Source organism: Acomys minous (assembly GCF_964271855.1).
Source record: "Acomys minous genome assembly, chromosome: 2".
NCBI classification, from domain to species: domain Eukaryota; kingdom Metazoa; phylum Chordata; class Mammalia; order Rodentia; family Muridae; genus Acomys; species Acomys minous.
In genome coordinates, this window is record NC_140484.1 from 114,912,133 (window position 1) to 114,927,465 (window position 15,333).

Sequence of the window (15,333 nt, forward strand, 5' to 3'; positions counted from 1 at the left end):
CATATACACATATATACATACATACATACATACATACATACATACATACATACATACAAACAAATACACATACACACCACAAAGCAAATGTTTTACAAGATAAGTTTAGGACTGTGGCTGGGTGCAGTGGTGCACAACTGTAATCCCAGCGCTTAGGGAGGCAGAGGCAGGCCGATTTCTTGAGTTCGAGGCCAGCCTGGTCTACAAAGCAAGAGCAGGACAGCCAGGGCTACACAGAGAAACCTTGTCTTGGAGGGGGGAAAAGTTTCAGACTGTATGTAGTGGCTCACACCTGTAATCTTGGTACTCAGAAGGCTAAAATATGATTACCAAAAATCTGAGGCCAACCTGCGCTGCACAATGGATTTCAAGCCAGCCTAAGCTATAGTGTGTGGTCCTCGTTCAAAAAGGAAAAGAGTGAGTGAAAGAAAAGGCTCATTTGCCGCTCTGGCCGAGGACCTAAGTTCAGTTGCTTGCGTCAACATGGTGCCTCACAGCCATCCGTGTCTCCAGTTCCAGGCTACCCAACTCCTCCACAGGCACCGGGCACCAAGCACACATGGTACATGTACACACATTCAGGCAAAACACTCATACGTATAATATTTAAAAGAAATAAACCTTTTTAAAGGGTTGGTGTAGGGGCCCAGTAGTCTAAAGGGCATGCACTGTTCTTACAGAGAACCCAAGTTCAGATCTCAGTACCCACATCAAGCAGCTGTCTCCACCTCTGTTCAAAGAGGAGAAAACAAGTGGTTCCAGCATCAACAACATTGAAATGTATGAGAGAAAGAAATACATTTAAAATCCACTGAAGCCCGTTCACTCATGTAACCAGAGACCATAGACCAGCAAGTGGCAAAAAACTAACGTAGGATGTGCTACCAAGTTAAAAATTATATATGGCAAATATAGAATAGTGATTGAGAGAGAAGGAAGAGGAGAGGGGGAAATAGAGAAGGAAGGTTTAAAAAAAAAAGGAAGCAAGGTAAGAAGAGAAGACATAGAAAGGGGGAAAGAACAAGGAATTAGGGAAAGGTAGGGGTGAATAATATAAAATGATGAATAATAAATGATTTCCCAGTAATGAGAAAGTCCAAACAAGATGAGGTAAACTTAAGAAAAGGAATAAATAAATAAATAAGTAACATAAAAAAGTGGGGTTTTGTTGTTGTTGTCGTTGTGGGTTTTTGTTTGTTTGTTTGTTTGTTTTGTTTTTTGGCATATACACACGAGGGGAAGGAGACACTTCATCAAAGGGAAGGGGGTCAGGAAAAGAGAAAAAAAAGAAGTACCCAATAGTGAAGAAAACATATAAAAAGAGCATGTAAATGCACAAAGGGGAGAAGGATATGAGAAAATTAAAACACTGCTAACGTGAAGTAAAAAAGGTAGGCGGGGACCTAGGCTCTGCAGTTATGAGCACTGGTGGCTCTGCAGAGCGCTGGAGTTTGGTTCCCAGCACCTGTGTTGAGTTGCTCACAGCTGCCTGCTGACTCCAGTTCCAGGAGACCCAGTGCCCTCTTCTGGCCTTCCTGGCATTCAACTGGTACACTACTATATACCTCCCACATACATATCCCGTGGTTTGTTTGTTTTGGTTTGGTTTGGTTTTTAATTTTAAAGAAAAAGGTGAATGGATAGACTTTTGCATCCCTACAATGGATTGAATACTACTCAGCTATAGAAACAGAATAGGAGTTGGGATGTAGCTCGGTTAAGAAAGCTTGTCCCGCATGCGTGAGGTCCTGGGTTTGATCTCCAGCAGTCCATAAGGCCAGCTGTGGCGGCACAAGCCTGTAACCCAGCACTAGGAGGGTCAGAGGTTCAAACTCACTCTCAGCTGCACAGCAAGTGCAAGACAAGCCTGAGCGGCGCTGGAGATGGCGCTGAGGTTAAGGCTGCTCTTCCAGAAGACCTGATTCTATGCCCAGTACCCACACAGTGCCTCAAAACTGACCGTAACTCAGTCACATGGGATCTGACACCTTCTGTGGGCATTGTGCACACATGGTCCACAGACAAGCAATCTGGCAAAGCGTTCATACACATACAATTTAAAAAAGAAAAAAAGAAAAATTAAAAGACCAGCCTGGGTAATGAGACCCCGTTTAACAAAAGACAAAGGGACACCATCTACTAATATTTGCAGCAAGAGGTAAATCTGACAGACGTGCTGAGGGGAGGGGGGGACCCCAACAGTTCTAGCCTTATACTCAATGGCAGCACTGCATATGGTAACTTAAAAACAGGCATTTGTGAGAACAGAAATGAGACTAGTAGTTGCTTATAAATCAAGGGAGGAGAGTTGACTATCAAGGAGATATAGAAACACCTTCATTGCAGGGTAGTTCCACACGTGTGAGTTTCTAAAACTTCACAGAACCTTCGTTAATATGGGATAAAATTTACTATATATAGATTGACATCAAAGGTCTATGTTGACAAACAAACCTTTCCTCCACTTTAGGGTCTTGCTATGGAGATACACGTCAATTCCGACCTCGGTGGAAGAGTCAGGGAAGAAAGAGAAAGGGAAGAGCATCTCCCTGCTGTGCCTGGAGGGTTTACAGAAGACGTTCAGCGCCATGCAACAGTTCTATCAGCCCAAGATGCAGCAGTTCCTCAAGGCTCTGGGTAGGCACTGCAGTGTCCTAAATAGCTTGCTCTGGGTCTCTCTGTGACAGACCCCTTGTTCCCCTACTCAAGGACGCCGAGGAGAGCCCCAGTGCTGCTAAGGAGTGACATCTAGTGGATTCAGGATTGGCACTCAACACATTGCATTTAACCACAAATAGTGACTGGAAGAGGAATACAGCATTAAGAAAGTAAAATTTAAAGCCAGGCAGTAGTGGCGCATGCCTTTAATCCCAGCACTCGGGAGGCAGAGGCAGATGGATCGCTGTGAGGCCAGCCTGGTCTACAAAGTGAGTTTTAGGATAGCCAGGACAACATAATAGACCCTGTCTCAACCCCTGCCAAACCCTCAAAAAAAAAAAAAAAGAAAGAAAAGAAAAGAAAAGAAAAAGAAAAAGAAAACAAATACACATTTATGTCAAGCCTCTAGACTTTTTTGGGGGGGGGGAGGGCTTTTTAAAATTTTAGCTATTCCCAGACATGATGGCTCAAACCTGTAATTCCCACACTTGGGAAACCGAGTCAGGATTACAAGTTTGAAGCCAGACTTGGCACACAGTGAGTACCTGGACTATGAGACCTTGTCTCAAAATAATATAATTTTAAGTATTAGTTGAGGTGTGGTGGTAAACCAGCATTTGAGGGGGGAAGGTAAGAAGAGTGCCACAAATTTGAGGACAAACTGGGTTACATAGCAATTTCTAGAGTGGTAAAGGTTATAAAGTGAGACCCTACCAAAAAAGTTTTATTTATTGATTGATTTTTTAATTAAAAACAAAACAAAAAGTGCCTGGCCTAGAGAGATAGCATAGTGGTCAAAAACACTTGCTGCTTTTCCAGAGGAGCTAGGTTTGATTCCCAGTACCCTCATGGTGCCTCACATCCATCTGTAATTCCAGTTCCAAGGGGATCCGACACCCCCTCTAGTTACGTGGACACTGCATGCATGTGCACAGACATACATGCAGTTTAAACATGGTACACATACAGTAGAAATAAAGGGAAAAGATCTTTAAGTAAGAAGGACTCAGACGCCAGTTTAGTGCTAGAGTGCTTGCCTAGCATGGATGAGGGCTGGTTTCACTCCCTAGAACCAACATTAGGGGGTATAGGGGATCAAAAAAGAACTGAGTGTGGTGGTGCAGGCTGTTACTTGGCATTCAGGAAGCTAAGACGGGGATTGCAGATTCAGGGCTACATGGGAAGTTTCAGGCTGGATTGGGTTTAATTTGACCTGTCTCAAAAAAGGAAAAAACAACAACAGCAACAAAAGTCAGTTTGAAAGAAAATAAGATTGTTTCCATTTCCAGATGTCATGGGCACAGAAGAGGGAGAGGAAGCAGGTGTCACTGTCACTCAGAGAGCTTCGTTCCAGATCCGGCAATTTCAGGTGAGAAGCCTTGGGAGGCCACTGTGCAAAGTGCAGAGAGGAGTCATACAGGAAGTGGGGCTGCTCTGCCAGTGAAAGGAGCCTAGTGAGGATCCAGCAGGCAGGGCTGATGTCCTCTGGGCACTGTCCTTCAAGGTGACAAAGAGGAAGCCAGTTCTCAGGGCAGGCTTTCTGGGTTTGATTGTACGGTATAATTTGGCCTTGCCTAACAGATACATGGACTGGAAAAGTGAAGCCCGTTAAGTTTCTCACTAGTAATTGTTAGAGCATCAGTATGTTCCATGTGCAAGGATTTCCTTAGCAAGTAATGGTTAGCATCCCTACCAAGTTGCCAGAACACTTAGAGCAGGAACAGAAAGAGGCAAAACGCTCCCGCAGGGAGCTCCGCTCTAGTCAGGAAGACTGCCAACCGGCTCCTCAGATCGCGGCCCAGGCATCACAGGAGCAGAGCCTCATGTCAGTGGCAACAACACACGCAGCTTGTCCCTCGTGTGTGTCACAGGGAGTGCGACTAGAAACCACCCCAGTTTTCGTAGTTGAAACAGAAAACTGCTGTTCAACCCAGGGCTTTTCAGATTTCATCCTCTCAGAATTACATAGCTTGGAATTTGTCCCGCCTCTGCCATGAGCCATGGTTCCTCTTCACTGAGGCAAGCATGTCCCTCCGTTCCTTCCGCAGAGGTCCTTGTTGAATTTGCTGAGCAGTGAAGAGGAAGACTTTAACAGCAAAGAGGCCCTCCTGCTCGTCACGATTCTCTCCTCCTTGTCCAGGCTGCTGGAGCCCGGCTCTCCTCAGGTAACCACAGCACCCGCTCAGTCTCATTCCCCACGCCTCGGAAGGCAAGAAGTGCGTCATCATGGAAGTGTCTGTAGGGCTGGGACGTGCTTACCATGTACAAGGCCCTGCATTTGGTCCCCAGCACCACATACACTGGGTGTGGTGGCACGTGCCCGTAAGCCGTGGAGACCAGAAGCTCAGAGCCATCCTTGGCTACATGACAAGTGTGGGCCAGCCTACTTCAAAGATTCAAACGAAAAGATCTATCTCAGTATCGTTTTGAAGGAGCTGTAGGATAAGCGTTTTCCTATATAGTGCTTGTTTTGTTTTTTGAGACAGATTTTTCACTTTGTAGCTCTGGCTGGCCTCAAACTCACTGAGATCTGCCTGCTTCTGCTGGGATTAAAGGCTTGCACTACCACTGCCCGGCCTCTACAGTGTTTCTGTCAGAGCATTTGCAGGCACATAAGGTCAGGAACACACTGGTTTTGTTGGTTTGGTCAACTATAAACATTGTTTATAGCAGGCAGGTTTTTTAAGGTGACGTCGGCTTTTCCGTAGTGGTTCTCCAGTCTTGTACTTATTGATGTTTTTGCTTTTTCTGAAATGACAGAGCTTTAATTATAACAGTGGCTGAACTAGATGTTGTAGGGAAAAATGAAGTTTGAGGAGACCTTAACAAATGATAAAGTCATCGAGTATGACCACAATCCCAAAGTAGAAATAGCTGCAGAGATGGAGTGTACGTATAAATGTGTGGGTGTGTGTATGTATATTTAGATTACCATATGAGCTTTCACACATAAAAAGAATGGGAGAAGGGCCATTTTGGTAGGTCTGTTCAGTTCAACAGTAGTATCTCCATAGGATGCTAAAGGGTTCCCTAGGAGCTAGCAACCCTCCCATAGCTACCCCTGTCCTGTCGAAGCCCCAGGCAGGCGAGGCTCCTCATGTGGGCCCTGAGAGGCTGACACCTGTGGCGGCAGGGTGTTTGACCATTGGAGGACGGCTCCTAATGTCCTGGCTCCGGCTCCCCATGCTGACACAGCCTCATTCATTCATACTGCTGCCTTTGCTATAGAGAAGAAACAAGAACTGGGGAAGAGACGGTGTTGTGTGGTTGGGGGAATTTGAGGAAAAAAATAGATGAGTTTTGGAAAAACTCAATGAAAATTATTTGCTTTTCACCACGACCTTTCCCATTTAACTTCAGGTTAAATATCTACTTTTTTGTGTGTATGTTTTGTTTGCTTGGTTTTGAGACAGGGTGTCGTGTAGCCCAGTCTGGCTTTGAATTCGCTATGTAGCTAAGGGTAACTGCTGGTTAGTTTCTTAACTTGACACAAACTAGAGTCATCTGGGAAGAAGACGTAGTGAGGGATCACCTTCGTCAGGTTGCCTGAGGGCAGGTCTGTGGGCATTTTCTTGGTTAATGGTTGATGTGTGTGAGCCCTAGCCACCCCTGGAAACTGGCCGAGCACAGCCATGGGGACCAAGCCCAGGAGCAGTGCTTCTCCATGGGGACCAAGCTTGGGAGCAGTGCTTCTCCATGGGGACCAAGCTTGGGAGCAGTGCTTCTCCATGGGCCTTGTGTTCCTGCCCTGACTTCCCTCAGTGATGGACCTCGAGCTGTTAGACAACAAACAACCAAACAAACAAAGGACTTCTCCTCCTCGAGTTACTTTCAGGCTGGATGTTTTCCACAGCAATTGAGACCAAAGTAGGACATGTGACCTTGAGCTCCTGCTCCCTCTGCCTCCGTCTCCCAAGGGCTAGTCTTACAGGCATGCATCACAAGCACTGTTCAGTGCGCCACAGCCCCAGCTCCTGTCAAGCTTGTTTTTGTTGTGTTATTGCGTGTCTGCCCTCCCTCTTCATCCCCTCCATGTGTTCTTAAATAAGCAAACACTTCATCTTGTCGGGGTCTTTCAAGAGTTTCCTGTGGAAGCAGATTCAAACGTAGATTCTTGCCCCAGATCCACCACTCTCACCACAATAGAGCACTTCTGTGTCCTCGCTACTTCATTGACACGGGGTCCTGGAGCTCTTTTATTATCAGTTCACAAAGACCTTTAGTTATTGACTTATTGGCCTTTTACTTATTAGCTTTATAATTGACCTTTTCCCTCCAGCAAACCAAAACTAAATCTTTAGTCATCTGTACTTAACTGTCACTGCATCTCCGTGCCTTTGTGCTTGCTAGCCTGTTACCCCAAAATCTCAGGTCTCCTTCGCCTAAGAAGACTCTGTGTGTGTGTGTGTGTGTGTACACGCGCACATGTATGCATGTATTTCTTCCTCCTTTCCCTCCCTCCCTCTTCACCTCTATGTCCTTATGGCCAGGATTTTTCTTCCCACTCCACTCTGTTAGGCAAATGGCCTTTAAAATATCTGAAATATCAGCACATAGGATATGTAGCCCCAGACCACCATGGTGGCAGCAGTGGAAGCTCAGGCATGAGAACTCAGATCCAGAGGTCAGCACATGCAGTCCGTAGTGACACAGACGGTGAGTGTTCAGCCATGTGCTCTGAGACGTGTCCACACTTCTCGTCACCTGGGCTCCTCTTTATGCTCCTCGTACATAGTTAAGTCCAGGCACAGATTTTGGTAGGTGATTTGCTTAGGCCTGGAAAGGTCTAAGATCTTCTGTTCTGACAAAACTTGTGGGTTTTTTTGTTTTTTTGTTTTTTTTTAAAGAGAGTCTGACTTTGAGTCCCTGGCTGATCTAGAACCCACTATGTAGATCAGGCTGGCCTCCAGCTCACAGAGATCTGCCTGCTTCTGCCTCCCAAGTGCCACCATACCCAGGCCCTTTTTCTTTAACAACTGAACATCTTTTGTTTAGTTTGTGCAGATGTTATCCTGGACGTCTAAGATTTGCAAGGAATACAGCCGGGGTGAGTGGCCACCTCCCTTCCTGAAGGCTTTACACAGAACCACCAGCACCAAAGTCTCTTAGGGAGGGAGTCCCATTACACCATCGCCAGCGTCCAAGCTGCACCACGGTGAGTAAAACTTTCCTTCCTCCCCCCTCCTAGAGGATGCCTCATTCTGCAAGAGTCTGATGAGCCTGTTCTTCAGCCTGCATGTCTTATACAAGAGTCCTGTCACCCTGCTCCGTGACTTGTCCCAGGATATCCACGGGCAGCTGGGAGACATAGACCAGGTAGCGCAGCAAGTATAGCATGGCATCCTATGTGGGGAGTGAGGCCAGGGGAAGGGCCTGCCGGCCTCAGGCCTTACCTCTTCCTTTCCAGGATGTAGAGATAGAGAAGACAGACCACTTCGCAATGGTGACCGTGAGGACGGCTGCCCCCACTGTCTGCGTAAGTGTTGATGTAGCCCATGGGGGAATAGGCCTTGCCATTCCTTCCACACAGTTCCATCTGCGTCTGCAGGGCCTGGTACAGTGGCTTCTGTCCTCAGGCCGGTAAGGTCCCCGTAGAAGCGATGCTTGTTATTGCCCCCGGCAATGTGAACCGGGCCACCTATTCTTTTCTTTGCACAGTTACTTGTTCTGAGCCAGGCTGAGAAAGTCCTAGAAGAAGTGGACTGGTTAATCACCAAGATTAAGGGTTCAGCGAGCCAAGAAACTCCGTCAGATGAAGTCACTCCAGGTGGGGATTGTAATGCCGGCAGAGTCCACCAGAACTCTAGCGTGAGCCAATGCGTGCAGGTCTTGACCACGTGTACCCCGGTGCATTGCTTTCACTCTCTCTCACTGTTCACTAGAAATAAAACTGAGCCGCATCAATTTCATTTCTCTTCAGAAGATGCCTCTTCTCAGGCGGTCCCATCACATCTTCTCATTGAGAAAGCTGTCATCATGCAGCTGGGAACACTGGTTACTTTCTTCCATGAACTAGTGCAGACAGCCCTGCCGTCGGGCAGCTGTGTAGACACCTTATTAAAGGACCTGTCCAAAATATACAGCACCCTAACAGCGTTTGTCAAATACGTGAGTTTTTTAAGAAGATAATCAAGTCTCACCCCACCTTCTTTTCCCGCTAGCACACAGCTCTTGCCACGTCACCGTCACCGTCACCGTTTTGCTTTCGGTTGATCAGGAGTTAGTAGGGCTCTCCAGTTGCCTGCTGCGGCCACTGGTGCAGACTAAGAGCCTGTCCTCTTCACTGGCTTCCTAAAAGGCACTTAGGATGGACTTCTCTCCTAGATGCAAAGGCTCCGTCTGAAGGAGTCTTAAAGCCCTGAGCTAGTATAACACAGACCTATCGTTGCCTCTTACCTGGGACACTGACGTGCTCAGAGGACAAAGGGAGGGAGGCTGTGCCTTGCTTTGCTGTGATGCGTCTTCCTCTGTAGTAGGAACAATGAGACGTGATCCATTATCCTGATGGATAAATCTAGGAATTTTTTGTTAGTATCTCCAGGTATGTCAGAGCTCCAGAGGAATTCCAAACACGGTAGAGAAGCTGGTGAGTTGAAACCTGCTTCCTCTAGGATGGGGTGGTATCTCGCTGCTGCAGTTAGTCACCTCTTTCTCCTTTGCTGTAGGTGAAGCTGTCCGGCTCTCATCTGACCCCTGTGTGCTACTCTTTCATTTCTTACGTACAAGTAAGTGATTTAGAGACAGAACCAAAATAATCTTCAAACGAGAGATTAGTGGGGGGCTGGAGAGATGAGTTAGTGGGACCCAAGTTGGGTTTCCAGCACCCACATCAGATGCCTCACAACTGCCTGTGACCCCAGCTCCCAGTCAGTACTTCTTTTTTTTTTTTTTAATTATTTATCTTTATTTTATGTGCTTTTGTGTTTTGTTTGCACGTATATCTGTGTGAAGATTTTATACCTTAGAGTTGCAGACAGTTGTGAGCAGTCATGTGGTTGCTGGGTCCTCTGGAAGAGCAGTCAGTGCTCTTAACCACTGAACCATTTCTCCTGCCCGAGAGTCAGTACTTCGATGGAAGAGGGAATATGAGAATATTTAAAATAAAAATTTAAAAAATCAGTCTCTAAAAAAGAAAAAGGCCGGTTGGTAGTGGCCTTTAATCTAGTACTTGGGAGACAGAGGCAGGAAGATCTCTGCAAGTTGGAGGCCAGGCTGGTCTACAGAGTGAGTTCCAGGATAGCCAGAGCTGCATAGAGAAACTCTCTCTCTCTCTTTTGTTTTTTTTGTTTTTTTTGTTTTTTTGTTTTTTGAGACAGGGTTTCTCTGTGTAGCCTTGGCTGTCCTGGACTTGCTTTGTAGACCAGGCTGGCCTGGAACTCACAGCGATCCACCTGCCTCTGCCTCCCAAGTGCTGGGACTAAAGGCGTGTGCCGCCACCACCACCTGGCTAAGAAACTCTGTTTAAAAAAAAAAAAAAAAAAGCAACACTGCATGTCCCAGGAGCTTGGGTACCTGGGCTAAGTGTATGTAAAATTATCCCTAGAGCCAGATGCAGTGGCCCACACAAGGTAGATGCAGGCAGATTGTTGTGAGTTCGAGGCCAGCCTGGTCTACAAAGTAAGTCCAGGACAGCCCAGGCTACACAGAGAAATAAACAAAAGTCTCCCCTACATGTGATAAGTCAGAGGTGCCCAATGAACAAACCAAGACTTGAGAGCCTGACAGATCTTTATGTACAATGTGTCTCGGTGAGGGTTTCTATTGCTACATTAAAACACCATGACCAAGACGCAAGCTGCAGAGGAAAGTGTGTGCAGCTCCCACTTCCAGCTCAGTCCTTTACTGGAGGACATCAGGGCAGGAACCTGGGGCCAGGAGCTGACGCAGCAGCTATGAAAGACTGCTATTTACTGGCTTGTCTCACATGGCTTGCTCAGCCTGCTTTCTTACAGAATCCAGGATCACCAGCCTTGGGATGGCACCATCCTCAATAGGCTGGCCCCTCCTACATCAATTACTAATTGAGAAAAATGCCCTACAGCTGGGATTTCCAGAGGCATTTTCTCAGTTAAGGTTCCCTGCTTTCAGATGACTCTAGTTCGTGCGTCAAGTTGACACAAGAACTAGCCAGCGCAACAAGGAACCGCTTTTAGAGATAGGACGCATTTGATATGCTTGTATTTGGAGTCCAGAAGGAACAAGGCAGCCCTGGTTCATTTCTGGGTGCCTGCAAGTCCATGCATTAGTCCTTTCTTCAGTGTGAGTAACAGCAACCAACACACGGGAGGGCTGGGATCGGGTGCTGGAGTAGTGCGAGGGCCACAGCGCCTCGAAGAGCTGGAGCATGGGGCTTGCTGGATCGTTTATCCAGACCCTCTTTCTAGTTATAGATTCTCAGGGAGTAGAGATCTTTTATTTTTATGCATACGCATTTGCCTGCATGTATGGTATAGCCCAGGCTGGCTTTGGACTCCTGATCTTCCTCTTGTATGTGCCTGGGGATTACAGGAGTGTACGGTCATACTCAGCATCACTAATTACTCCTGGTCCTTTTCTCTCTTAAATGCTTGCAGACATGCCCTCTGTAACTCGATTGTGTATATTCTCATGCGGATAGCATTCTTCCAAATCTGTCCTATCTGTAGGATCTATCCTTCCACTCCTTAACTGAGGTTTTGAACTGAGGTCCTTCCATTTTTCCCCCCAGTTTTGCTTTTAAGATGGTCTTCCTGTATAGTGTAGGCTAGCCTTGAACTTAAGATCTGCCTACCTCAGCTCAAATTCTGGGATTATAAGCATGCTCTCAAACCCAGCTCCTCCCACTGCTGAGACAGGGTCTCACTTTGTAGCCCTGGAAATTCACTGTGTAGATGATGCTCTGTAGACAAGGCCTTGAATTCAGAGTCTCTTGCCTCTGCCTCTCCAGTGTTGGGATTAAAGGTATGTGCTGCCATGCCCGGCTCACTCTTTTTTGTTTTTTGATTTATTTTCCAATACAGGGTTTTCTCTGTCTACCAGCCTTGGTTGTCCTGGAAATCACTTTGTAGACCAGGCTGGCCTCAAACTCATAAGATCCACCTGCCTCTGCCTCCAGAGTGCTGGGATTAAGTGTGCGCGCCACCACCCCCAGCATATCACTTTTATACGATGTTCATCTAGCCATACAGATTTCATTAATATCCTGTAGAGACTGAAAAAGCCTCCAAAAGGGGATCCTAGGAAACTCCTCACATGTCCCTGTTTTAAGAGATTCATATTGTTTTACTAGCATTTTTAAGTTCCGAGAGTTCCAACAGTATGCTAAATACTGCTTTTCAAACCTACTAAAGAACATTTTAAAGTAACATTACTGAGCAGAATAGTGTTCCAGAATGGAGCTGGAGAAATCCTGCTGTCAGACTATATTTTTAACCAACCTTCTTTACTACAGTCCAAGCCTTTTATTTTAGGATAGCTACCACTTAGAGAGCCTTTCTTTACCCCTTAACACTCTTTTTAAGCACCAGCCTTTGTCCTCAATATATTTTGTTTGGGAGGTTGAGAGCAGACCAGCTAGTGAAAGCCAGACTGAGACTTGACCCTAGCAACTTTGATTCCTACATCAGCAGTCAGCAAGTTTTCTGTAACACAGGGTAAAACTGTAAATATTTTAGGCTTTGTGGGCCCTGTCATGCTCACTCAGCTCTCCTGTTGTAAAAACACCCAGAGTACATAAGTAAATGTATATGGCCGTGTTCCCTTTTGAAAAGTTATTCCAAATAGGTAGTGGATCTGTCCCATGGCTTGTGCATGGTGTGCCAGCCGCCTGCTCTAGAATCATCTGCTGTTGCTTGATAGTTTCCTAAAATCATACAAAGATGCGTTTCGTGTACACTTTGCCTTAGACCTTTATGGAAAGCAGTAAAAAGCAGTGCTGCAAACCCATTAGCGTTCTGCTCAAAGCTATGCATGCCTTTGTTTCCCAGCTGTAAGTCTTAGTCCTGTTTAGTCAGTAGCTATAGGCAGTGCACAGGGTTTACTTGTGGACTCTCAACCTTGGAGAAGATAGGTCACGGCCCACGAGGTCAGGTGAAGTCCCTCCGTGGCTGCTTTCCTTCCTCCCCTTCCTTAATAGGGGCCTCACCCTGTTTTCCCTGGCTTTAACCCCCAGCGCCTCAGATCTTTCAGAGCATAGCATGAGGATCACGCTTTCTCTTGTATAGCTCCACTGGAATAGCTTCGCTGTGCTGGCAGAGCACTTTTCTGCCGTGCTCCCTCGCTGGAAGACTAAAATGGAGGCCTCTCTTTTGAGATGAAGGCTCCTGTCTCACTCTCTTTTGTGGTTTTCCCCATCTCTCTCTCTCTTAGCTCGCTTAGGTCTTGACTTTCTTCTGCTCTGTTAAGTTATTTCGATGTTGTTATTGTTTCAGAAGGGGTTTCCTGTGCAGCTTCCTCTGGCTGCCCTAGAGCTCACCACTGCTGATCTGGAGCAGGGTCTGGCTTCTTCCCCTCTCATCATCTAGATGCTGGACCTGAAGGAATGAAGCTTGGCCTTGGCGGAGGGTGGGGTAGCAGATATTAGTCCGGCAGGGGTTGGGGGTGGGTCTTAGATACAGCCCTTTCAGTGACACAGCTCTTTATTGGGGTGGGGATATAAACTTTGGGGTTGTAGGTAGGGATTTTGGGGGTGGCTGTGTGAGCTTCATTTGCATGGAGAGGAATTCCAGGTACTAGCTGGGTATGTCCTTATAAGGAAACCTGAAACCTGGCCACTGGCTACGTGACACTACGTGCACTAGAACAGGGAGTGAGGGAGCCTTACTATTGCTGGTTCAACAGGCCGGTCCTCCAGCGGCAGGTGGATCTCCTTGATTTTGAGGCCAGTCCGTCACATGCCCCCCAATTATGTGGAACAGACTGGCCTTAAAATCAAGGAGATCCACTTGCCTCTACCTCTTAAGAGTGTTAGGACTAAAGGTGTACACCACTACCAGTTCTTCCTGTCCAGCTTTACACACTAATCTATACAACCTGTGAAGTGTGTAATGACCCTTTACACACTTCGCAAGCATGGAGACCATATTGTACAGATTACCTCCAAGACTGACTGTAGACTGTAGAGCCTTTTTCAGCTCCCAGCAGGAAAGTGCCTGTTCTGCTATCCTGACAGTGTTCTATTTTAACTGTTTGTGTACTAGCTCAATACAGTGATGATTATATTGCCCTCAAATTCTATATGGTACCTCCAAAATCATACATGCCCCAAGGAGGCAGACATCCAAGGGTATAATGCATCAGTTTTCTGCTTTAGGTCTAGAGGAATCTTAATGAGACAATGTTTCTGTTTTAGAATAAGAGGAATAACATCCCAAAGTGCCCAGAAAAGGAGAAGGCTGCGGTTGGCACAATCATGGTAAGCTTACCTAGCCATTCAGATCCATGGGTCCTTAGTTGTTGGACATTAAAATCGTTTTTAGGAAAAGCAAAAGCTTAAAAGGTCCAGAAAGGATCTAAGAAATGGTGAATGCAGGAAAGGGGGAAGTTCCTGTATTTTAGGAAAAACAGCTGTGACAGTTGCTGTTTTGTTTTGTTTTTCGAGACGAGGTTTCTCTGTGTAGCCTTGGCTGTCCTGGACTCACTTTGTAGACCAGGCTGGCCTTGAACTCACAGCGATCCACCTGCCTCTGCCTCCCGAGTGCTGGGATTAAAGGCATGCGCCACCACACCCCACACCCAGCCTCAGTTGCTTTTAGAAAAGCCTAGGTACAGGATGGTTCTCGCTACTTTGTTCATTAAAAGAAATAAAATACGTTACAGAATGTATCATACAGGGAAACACTGGGCAGAGGGTCTCGATGAGCAGCTGGAAAGTTGCCTCCCGCAACTGTATTGGAAGCCCAGGGACGAAGAATAGGCGGCTAGCCTGAGTGCAGAAACACTATATAGTATCCCCATTTCAGGGACTAATCCCAGCAATGCAAAGTCAGTTGCCTATCAGAAAAAATACAGCAGGTACCAGAGTGGATTTTCACTTCTAATAATGTAAGTTTGAGAGATGCTACAGAAAAATTTAAAAGCTATCGTACTTGAAATGTACGTCGTGTCTTCCTTTGCCCTTAGGCCAAGGTTCTTCGTGAAACCAAGCCGATCCCTAACCTGGTCTTTGCCATTGAGCAGTATGAAAAATTTCTTATCCAGCTGTCTAAGAAGTCCAAGGTAAATATACTCTTCACCACCACTCTCATCTCCTGTTGGAAGGGGTCTAGCAAGCTGAGGCGGCAGGCAGCACAGGTCAAGGGTGAACTGTGATCAGTGTTTGCCGTGTATGATGGAACTGAAGGGTCTTCCGGGCACACACTGAAAGCATCGTAAGCTATCCTAAATGCCTGACAAGCCTGTCCGTGCCAGGTAAACCTGATGCAGCACATGAAGCTAAGTACTTCTCGGGACTTCAAGATCAAAGGCAACATCCTAGACATGGTTCTCCGAGAGGATGGGGATGATGAAAACGAAGAGGTCAGTGCCTACTTCTGTATATGCTTTGGTCCATATTTATTTCTAGACAAACCACCCTGCCCTGGGGTCCTCCTTCTACAGCTTTCTGGCTGGCTTTCACACCCGCTCAAGGCAGACCCATTCTGAATCTTCCCATTATTCACCGTTGCCTTGGGCAGGGTCTCATCACAGGTTAGTCGC

The 15,333-nt window shown here is 46.5% G+C and overlaps 1 protein-coding gene across 3 annotated transcripts in view; it reads left to right on the top strand.

The window, feature by feature from the left end:
- The window catches only part of FANCI (FA complementation group I), a 60,128-nt gene that overhangs the window by 44,344 nt on the left and 451 nt on the right, over window positions 1-15,333 (top strand). For 2 of the 3 annotated variants that reach the window (XM_084773592.1, XM_084773591.1), the window contains 13 exons: window positions 2,471-2,637; window positions 3,948-4,027; window positions 4,707-4,823; window positions 7,654-7,705; window positions 7,847-7,974; window positions 8,066-8,134; window positions 8,317-8,425; window positions 8,579-8,766; window positions 9,191-9,244; window positions 9,324-9,383; window positions 13,988-14,050; window positions 14,758-14,853; window positions 15,046-15,153. In XM_084773592.1, coding sequence (XP_084629718.1) covers window positions 2,471-2,637; window positions 3,948-4,027; window positions 4,707-4,823; window positions 7,654-7,705; window positions 7,847-7,974; window positions 8,066-8,134; window positions 8,317-8,425; window positions 8,579-8,766; window positions 9,191-9,244; window positions 9,324-9,383; window positions 13,988-14,050; window positions 14,758-14,853; window positions 15,046-15,153 — 1,291 coding nt within the window. Of the gene's footprint in view, window positions 1-2,470; window positions 2,638-3,947; window positions 4,028-4,706; window positions 4,824-7,653; window positions 7,706-7,846; window positions 7,975-8,065; window positions 8,135-8,316; window positions 8,426-8,578; window positions 8,767-9,190; window positions 9,245-9,323; window positions 9,384-13,987; window positions 14,051-14,757; window positions 14,854-15,045; window positions 15,154-15,333 lie in introns of those variants that run through there. The other variant, XR_014777518.1, reaches the window with a different exon arrangement.